The 10,135-nt window shown below is 33.3% G+C and overlaps 1 protein-coding gene across 1 annotated transcript in view; it reads right to left on the minus strand.

The window, feature by feature from the left end:
* Window positions 1–5,408: 5,408 nt before the first annotated feature.
* Window positions 5,409–10,135, minus strand: part of LOC122272569 (uncharacterized) — a 568,266-nt gene continuing 563,539 nt past the window's right edge. Inside the window, exon 4 of the mRNA XM_071185359.1 lies at window positions 5,409–5,528. Within this exon, the coding sequence (XP_071041460.1) occupies window positions 5,459–5,528 (70 nt within the window). The 3' untranslated portion in view covers window positions 5,409–5,458. The remainder of the gene's footprint in view (window positions 5,529–10,135) is intronic.

Raw genomic sequence — 10,135 nt, forward strand, 5'->3', positions numbered from 1 at the left:
TTTTTTTAAGATGTTTACCTAATAGTCTGCTGAGCACCGTTATCTTACCTTTTATAACATTTGCGTTCCAGAATAAAAATAAAAAATCTAAGTCATGTAGTGATCGGTTTCCAGCAGATCACCGATGTCAAGCTTCACTGGCTGCTGCCAGTGTGCGGGTGGAGGACCACTTGGTTCTGTCTGCGTAGGGTCCGAGGGTGTGCGATATTAGTCCTCGTTAAACTGTTCTGCCGTAAAGTGCTCAACTACACGTACAGGTCGTCAAGCTACCGAAGCGGGGGTGCCATCCCGTCTGCAGAGGATCAAAATTGTGATGGCATGTCTTCGGATCATCCTCAGGGATGCTTCCCAGACCGTCACCAATAGCCCATTGTGCAGCTCTACTGCGTAAATGAACTACAACAACAACAATATATCAAAATCATTAGTTCATTTACGCAGTAGAGCTGCACAATGGGCTATTGGTGACTGTCTGGGAAACATCCCTGAGGATGATCCGAAGACATGCCATCACAATTTTGATCCTCTGCAGACGGGATGGCACCCCCGCTTCGGTAGCCTGACGACCTGTACGTGAGGTCGAGCACTTTACGGCAGAACAGTTTAACGAGGACTAGTATCACACACCCTCGGACCCTACGCAGACAGAACCAAGTGGTCCTCCACCCGCACACTGGCAGCAACCAGAGAAGCTTGACATCGGTGATCTGCTGGAAACTGTCTCTTAACTATCACTTCAGGTCTTAGATTCTTTATCTTTTTTCTGGAATGCAAATTTTATAAAAGGTAAGATAACGGTGCTCAGCAGACTATTAGGTAAACATCTTAAAAAAAGATCAGAAATTAGAATAAACCGTTTGATTCTTGGAGTGGAAGTTGCGGGTTCGAATCCCGCTTTCACCCTGGTTTTTTCTTCGCTATGTCCTTCTCTGTATTTTATTTTATAACCGTCGTTGAACAGCGAACCCCATATTAGGGTTTACGACCACTAATGTTCAACACCGTAGCCTTGTAATTTTGAACCCAATCCGAAAGACAAGGGAACTCCTAAATCAATTATTGGGGAGAAATTTGCCATCGTGAAAGACTTTTTGAAGCAAATAGTCGGTATTTGCGTTATATGGAGAAGAGCACCTTCCATGGTTAGCCTGACTGCAAGCGAATAGTTTAGCCCGTGACCTGTCTTTCACTGAGGATATTTATTGTCGGGCGAGCCAGGTGCGGAATTTGGATGGACCAGCTATCATTGGGGTCGAACCCGTGTCACCTTCTTGGGAGGCAAGTGTTCTATCCTCTCAGTCACCCTTCTCAATATTATAGCCGTCATTGAACAGCCAATCCAATTTTTTGGCTTGTTTACGTCTATGAACGTTCAACTCCTTAGCTATGTAATTTTTACCCAATCCAGATGACAGGGGAACTCATGGATCAAATATTGGGAGAAATTTTGTCTCCGTGGCGGACTCTTTTTAAGAAACTAACCAGCATTAACCAGCATTTTTAACTAACCAGAAACTAACCAGCTAACCAGAAACTAACTGAAACTAACCAGCATTTTTTAAGAAACTAACCAGCATCCCATGGTCAGCCTGACGGCAAGGGGACTCTAACCCATGATTCGTCTACCACAGAGGACCTTCTCTGTATTTTATTGTATTTTGAAACAGTCGTAGATCAGTTACCCCAATTTTTTGGGGTTCCTGACTACCAATAGGCTGTAATGTAATGTAACTAACTCAGTAGTTTTCTAATTTTTAATCAAATCCAGAAGACAAGGGAACTCCTATGACTAGTATTGAGAGATATTTGTCTTCGTGTAGGACTTTTTAATGGAACTAACCCGCATTTGCCTTAGAGAGGAAAACCACGAAACCCTCCCATGGTTAGCCTGACGACAAGGGGACTCTAACCCATGATCCGTCTACCACTCAGTATATTTTACATCAGCACTGTAGTTGGTGCAAACCGGGTGCGGAATCCCCTGAGCCACCATGCTCCATCTTCTCTGTATTGTGCTATCTGTCTCTCTATTTGACAAATGTTTTTAATCTTATAGGGGATATTATCTTCATCTGTCATGCCAACTAAAATCTCGAAGGTGCCAAATTGATTTTAAATGGGAAAAATTAAAAAAATAATAATAACGCGCAGATTTTTGCTCAAGAGTGGCTTTGAGTTACACCCTTTCAGAGGGTCTGCCACCGCTGCTTCGTTAGCCCGATAACGCGCACCCTTGGTGTCTACGCATTCTGATCAGAATGGTCACAAATCCACTTACAGACCGAAGTGATCTTGAACTGTGTCTTTACGATCATTCCACTGCGAGAAAAAAAAATTCTAGAAAATGTCCATTTAGAAATACCGATTTTAATAATTTCATCAATATTTCGTCCACATACATAAAACAAACAGTAATCCAAAGAAATTCCAACACTTTATTCATAACACGAGCGTGGAAAGTTAAGATAATATGTTTAATATTTTTTAGAACTGTAGAACAACAACTGTAGATTTTATTCGTTAATCTTTTACAAGAATAATTAATTTTCTTTCGTCGTTACATAGTATCTATGCAAGTTTAAAATTTTTAGTTGCCTCATAAATAAATTGAAAATAACTTTTTCAAACTTCCTTAAATAAAAACGTAAGAAAAAAAAAACAGTTGATTAATATATTCTATCAAAAGGTTTTGAAGTATGAAAAAAAAAATTTAAAACTGTCTGAAAATTGATAAAGAAAAGATAGTCTTTTGAATATACTTTGCAGATCAAGAATTACAAAAAATGAAGGGAAAAAAAAGAATATGGGATTGTTGTTTCCTCTTAAAAAGTGAACTTTTGAATCTTATAAAAAAAAATACAAAATAGAGACATTAAAATTCCATCCCTACATTGCAGAGATCACATAATAATGAAATAAAAGTCCAATAAATGGTTTATGAGAAATTTCTTCAAATAGGGTCTTGTGGAAAGCCTCAATTGAATTTTCAAGATTTGCATTCGTTACTTACTTACTGTGTCAAAAAATAAATTGTAAATCTATATCGTTTACACTAATCAAATAGTTACGTTTGATGTTAAGCTACTAAGTACTATTAAGATTGAGTTCTAGTACGTGAAAATCTTATCATTGAATCTGAAATTATTCAGGGTGTTAGTTTTATTATTTCGTTCGCTACGCATCGCATACTTTTAAATGAACTTTACTTCGAAATCCAATAAGTCTTAATCGCTCTTTAAGATTACTTTTTTTTTTAAATGCATATTTCTGCAGCTAATCTAAAACTCAACCATAAATTATACGTTCTTTTAGGAACGTTTATAATGTACCTATTCCATTACTACTTTTACGTTAAATAAGTTTTTTTTTAAACATATAACCTATTTATTCAACTTTTGCTTTTTAACATCTTAGCCACTGTAATCAAAGAGAACTGCATCGCTCTGTTTCATATTTGAAGTCTCAAAAACAACAGGAAGTTCTTTGAAATCTCTTTACTACAAAAATACTTCACCAAATATCAAAATACTTATTGGTAAATAAGATTCGAGCATTTAAGAAATATTCACTTTTTTAAAATATATTTGCAAAAATTAAACTATTAAAAAAAAGCTGTTTCAAAAAAATATCTATAATTTTATTATTTTAAAACAAATAAATTTTAAAAAATCTTTTTAATCATTGAATCAATCCCATTTTGCTCCCTTAGTTTCTCTCCTTAATATTAACCTATAATTTTTAAACTCGTCCAGATATCATATTATTATATACTATACTACAATGCCAAAAGAAACAGTTATAGGCAAACTGGGGGACCAACACTATATGATAATATGGTTCCGTTTAAAGAAAAAAGACCAGGGAAACATAAAAAGCTACATTGCAACACAAATAATTTTTTTTTTTTACTTAATACTGATATTTTAATAACATAATATAATCTAATGAAATATTACGAATGCTGAATAAGAAATTAAGAAATTGTTACTCATATACTGTACATATAAATGGCTCCATATCTTCTTCTAATATTAACCAATAATTTTCAAATTCGGTCAGACACTATATTATAAGATAATATTTTAACACGCTGTAGTGTATCTACAACTACAAAAATATCGAGACATGTGAACACGATTCTATGTTGGGTACCTTCTGATAGATCAAAGTTGACATTATCTGTAACTTCTCACTCGTCATTGGTGACTGTCGGACGTGATGTGAACGCGCCTACCTTGACAGAAACTCCTACTTTGATTTGAGCACGCCAACATTGATGGATGGTCCCAATTGAACAGTTGACTTGTGACTACGACCATGAACGTAATACAGCTCTCACAATCAGCATTCCAAAATACGGTGATCTTAATACAGCTCTCCCGGCTTCTCACAAAACAGCAATGAATCAACTAGTGGTAACTGTTCATCTTGTCTATCACAGCTATAATTCTGGTTCACTAGTATTTAAGACATGTTAACTCGATTCTAAGGTGGGGTACCTTTTCATAGATGAAAGTTGACATTGCCGATAACTACTCTCCCTACACACACGAAAGACAATAATTGAAGAAAAAAAATTTAGAGGTCCAATGATGAGGCACAGTTATAAATGAGGGAGGTGGCTCCATTGACATACCGCAGGAAATTACTTAAAAAAGCTTTTTCCTAGGGAGGACAGCAAAGTGTGCAAGAATGGGCAAATTGATAGGAAAGCAACAAATTACGAGTCCCGAGGGTCCGGGTTTCGAATAATAGAAAATTTATCTTGTCAATATTTAAAAATATTATTTAGAAAAAAAAAGGGTTTTTGCAATTTTGTAACATAAATAAAATAATTATTTACTTAAAATTACTTTTTCCCCCTTTTAATGAAAGTGTTAAATGAAATGTTAAAAGTGTTAAATAATGAAAGTGTTAAAAGTAAGAAATTGTTATTCATATACTGAATATATGCATATGGTTCCACATCTCCTCTTAATATTAATTTACAAGTTTCAAACTCGATCAGATTTTATATTACAATTAGGACAGGGCTATAACTCCATATATCAAGACGCATCGATTAAACGCCTTTATCGACAGGCCGATACAGCGACTTTAGTTCCAGGCGATGCATCAGAAATCTGATTTAAGCCGTCAAGTAAAGAAGACGAACGATATAGCGATATACGATATAGAGATACAAGACACGCAAGGATCTCTTACGTTCCGATGCCAACTCGGGCTGGGGAAGACGATGTTCGTATCGGGACGCGACCGACTCCTCTGCTCGCTCCCGAACTGCCATCTCTCTCCGGGAAGCGACCGACTCCTCGGCTCGCTGCCGCACTGCCATCTCTCTCCGGGAAGCGACCGACTCCTCGACTCGCTGCCGCACTGCCATCTCTCTCCGGGAAGCGACCGACTCCTCGATCTTCACTAACAAACTGCAAACATTCTAGAGTCAAACTCTTCTCACTCACTGGATTAAAACACAGCAGAGGGCAAATTTTGGGATATTTCTCTTCCAACTGCAACAACCATTTCTCCTGCACGAGACATGTTTTTTGGATATAAGCTTTGAGCAACAATTACTCTGTAAAAATGTATCTCAACATCGAAAATGGTGGCAACTATTTTACACCAAAGTGAAACACCATGCATAACTCCTCGTATTTAAGTGTTTTGCTTCCCAAAAAACCAACAATTCCTGAAATGGTGAAACACCGAAAATGTAGTTTTAAAATACCAGGTTGTAAAAGTAGCTGCCACCATTTTGGTATTTAACAACACTAAAATTTAAAATTTCATTAATATATGATACACATAGCTACCAACTCTACTGGATTTACCAGTAGACTACTGGATTTAGTCATTTTCTCCTGGTCTACTGGTATAATGAAAATTCTCCTGGTTTTCGTGCATTTTAGATAACTCCCTATAATCGAGTCCCTTTAACCAAATAGAAGAGAATCCAAAAAAAAAAAATTATTTTGAATTTTTTTAATAGAATTAACAGTTTTATGCCAATCTTCTAAAATAAAACAGTTTACTAAACAGTACTAAATAGTACATATTTTGAGCACTCCTGATGATAATTAAAATCACAAATGATATTAGAAGTTCCATAAATATACACAGTTCTATAATAATTGCTACAAAAATTAAAATAATCTGAAATAGTTTTGAAATTTCGCAGAATCATACGATAAGTATCCTGAACTAAATAATTTTCAACAATAAGGGGCAAGAGTCTTGTAGAAGTTCTGCTGAAATGTCTTAAAAAAATTCGACAATTGCAACAGTGGAAAAGTTTAACCAATAAAATATGGCCTAATAAATGTTCCACAAAAGCAATAACATTTTTCTGCAGGATGAAGAGTTTAGAACATTTTGAAATACATATGTAAAATACTTGCTTGTATTTTTATGTCGTATAGTATGGGGAAATATACTTTTTTAATTTTTCCTTAACTACTTAAGCCTTTAATAAATAAATACTTTTTTAACACAGACGTACCACACATTTTACATAAATGCGGAAAAATGCGTAACAGAAAAATGCGTAAGTATTTCTTTTAAGATTGCATAAATTGAAAGTGCCCAAAATCACTGTAGTCCGGATAATGTATCAGGCTGGCCACTAACATTCAGAAAAAAAATTTCTTGTCTTTCCTCTGAGTTTTGTTAATGATTAAATTTCATTACTTGCACACATTTTTAAGCATTTTTAAATGTGATTAAAGATGAATAAGAATATTTTTAAAAAAATCACTTTTTTAAACAGGATTATACTTAGCCAGCATTTTATATGAGTGAATTCTAGTGGATAGTAGGTATAATACTAGGTAATGGTATAATTTCATTATTTTTAACCGATAGTACACATTTTTAAACACTTTTAATTGCTATTGAAGTATCAATATATATATATATATATATATACACATATTGAAAGAACAAGCTTTTTTTAACAGGATACAACTCAGCAAACAAAATCCAGGAGAATTTATGACAAAATTCAGCAAAATGTTTTGAATCTATGATATACACATATTTACATTAATTAATTATTTAAAAAAAATATTAATGCGGTATTAGGAAATTTTAAAAAATACCGATAATAATAAACAATTCACACGAGTAAAGAATATTTTTATCAAGAGAATATTATGTTTCAAATAAAAGAATTATCTTAACCCTTTTGCTCCCGTCAAAATATATCCTAGTTATGTTCCATCCTCTATTACTCGTGCACATGATATTTCTAGGATGATGTTTTTATAAAAGTAACGTGCCAGTAAGATTAAAGTAATTTTACTTATTATACCCCAAATTATGTGTTTTTTTCAGTCTGTACATCAGATAATAGTACCAGACTATTTGCCATGTGTTTAGAGATAGTTTATTTAAACTAGATGACAGCATATAAGCTAAAACTTAACTCAAAAATTAAAAATGAGTATATATGTATTGTATCAACAGTAAGTTTTGCGTAATTTCCTTGAATAAAATTTTTATGACTGTTTGCTTCAAAATCATGCAACTATTAAACGGAAAGATTATACAATCTTTCACCTAATTGATTTTGATACCGAATCAATTCATCAAAAAATATAATTTTTCCTAACTCGATATAATTTTTTAATCTAACAATTAAGGTATGCACTGAGTTTTGAAAATACTATATATTACAATATTTTTGGGATTCTGTTATCAAATTATCTGAGATTTAAGAAGACGTACCGAAATCTCTCTGAGGTCAAAGATGCTTTCAGTCTGGAAGTAAGGAGTTTTAGGCACAGAGCAGGACCACTGCCGGGAGGGTTGCCACACAATCATACAAATAATAACTTATCGGACTTCTTCTGAAACCTAGAAATGTGCGCACTTTTTATAATATAAATAATTTTAAAATATAAAACATATTGCTTAAAATGCATTATTATTATTCCCTTTATTATTTTTCTTATCAAAATATTAATTAAATTTTTTCATACATCTAAAACAAACTGGGAACTACTATGGTTTTGCCTTTCATACAGGAATTGTGTGAAAAAAATATTTATTTTTTAATTATACTTATTACAATAATTCATTAAATAATGATTTATCCAAAGCAGTGGTCGGAAAAACTACGTTTTTTTGTTGTTAACTACAAAAAAAATTTTTTTTGTAAATGTAACGACAACAAAACTACTTTGAAAATGTCTTCGATAAATAGCGACATAGTAACTACAAGTTTAACTGCAGAACTTAATTTTCACCAAGATTCAAAATGATTTTGAATAAAAGATTAGCTTGATTAAATATGAAGATACATATTAGGAAGTCTTAATTCATGCTTAAATGAAATAGTTTTTTATTCTAAGGATCCTAGCAACTATTTTTACTAACGTTAAAAATAGTTGCTAGCAATCGCTACAAACTACTGTAGTTTCAGTAATAAACAGTAGTTTCGCTACTTGTAGCACGCTGCCTCCGGCAACTGATTTTTTACAACTAAACGATTACTAAGCATTGAAACAGGATTGCTATCACCTTTTTTTTTGTACATGATAAGAACATATCCTCCTGTTAGAGAATTTCTTTTTTTTTCGAAAATTACTTTTCTTTCTTAGTAGTAAAAAAATTATGTATTAATACATTACATGAAATAGAATTTTGTCCATTACAATTCCAAAAGATATCACCCTTAATAATTTTCGCTCTAATGATTTGATTTTCACTAGCGTCAATCTTAATGGTTACATCATATGAAGTCACTGATTAAGAGTTCAAATCTTAATGATTGGCACCAAATATGCTAATTAATGAGTGTTATCAAGTTACGAAATTAAACACAAAAAACTTTTTCTGACTAAATGTATTTTTATTTTTTACATATTTGGATTTTTGACTCTTGAAATCTGGGGGGACGGGTAACAGCAATCTAGGAATTGTGGTTTTTATATTTTATTTTTTTCATGACCGTGGTTGAACACCGAAGCCATTTTTTTTTTGGCTTTACGACTACTGATGGTCAACTCCGTAACCTTGTAATTTTGAACCCAATCCAGAAGACAAAGGAAATCCTGGATTGGGAGAAATTTGCCTTCTTGGAGCACTGTTTTGATGGAATGAACCATCATTTGCGTTACATGGAGGGAGAAAACCACAAACCCTCCCACGGTTAGCCTAAACCATGAAGAAATTTTGCGGTAACACTGTCACCGGTGCAAGCCAGGTGCGGAATTTGTATCAACGAACCATCACTGGGATTCGAACTCAGTTCATCTTATTGGGAGGCAAACGCTTCATCCTCTGAGCCACCACGACATCAAAGAGGGAGTGGGATGGAGAGTTATGAGCAATGCTTGCTTAGGATTTAAAAATCTCCTTATTTGGAGAAACAGTAATTAATCATTGATACTTCAATAATTTGCAAAATCAGTGGAGGAATTTTTGAATATGAGTAAAAAAAATGCATACTACTTTTTTTGAAAATTTTATATTTTAGTACAAATATATAAATTGTCCGATAGTTTGACAGTTTTTTTAGTAACTATTAAACTGTTTTTGAATTAAAAAAAATACCAGAATATGTTTTTGCTTGTAATTAAAAAATCCAAAAAAAAATATTTCTAAGGGACACAAATGTCTCATCTGTGTCAAAGGCCAAAGTTAATTTTTGCTTAATTTTTCATTGACATGTTACTTAATACTATTTGGTGAGTTAACGATTTCCTTTGATCAGTTTAAAATTTGAAATAAAATTCCTACGAATGATATATTTTTAAAGTTCAAGCAAAATCATATTTTAGCTATAACTGTCTTTTAAGAATGGGTTATTAAAAGTGTTTGGCGCACTCAAATGTGAGCTAACAATTTGTTCTGGTATGTTATTACTAGCTAGCAAAATGTAAACTTTTTTTTAAATTGGAACTTAGGTAATGCAAGTTTATAGCGAAAACTGATTTCTGAGGGTTGGATAACCATTTTCTACTATTGGTTTGTTGACGAAATTAACTTTTCTGGTTACTTCCTTAATAATTTAGCCCTAATTCATTTTTGACATTTTTTTCCGCCAACAAGCTTTCAAGGAGATAATGATTTCTATACTAAGCTTTAATTTATGTGCGAAATTTAAACTTAAGGCTTTTTTGTTAGAAATCTG

This window comes from Parasteatoda tepidariorum, chromosome 9, assembly GCF_043381705.1.
Source record: "Parasteatoda tepidariorum isolate YZ-2023 chromosome 9, CAS_Ptep_4.0, whole genome shotgun sequence".
NCBI lineage: Eukaryota > Metazoa > Arthropoda > Arachnida > Araneae > Theridiidae > Parasteatoda > Parasteatoda tepidariorum.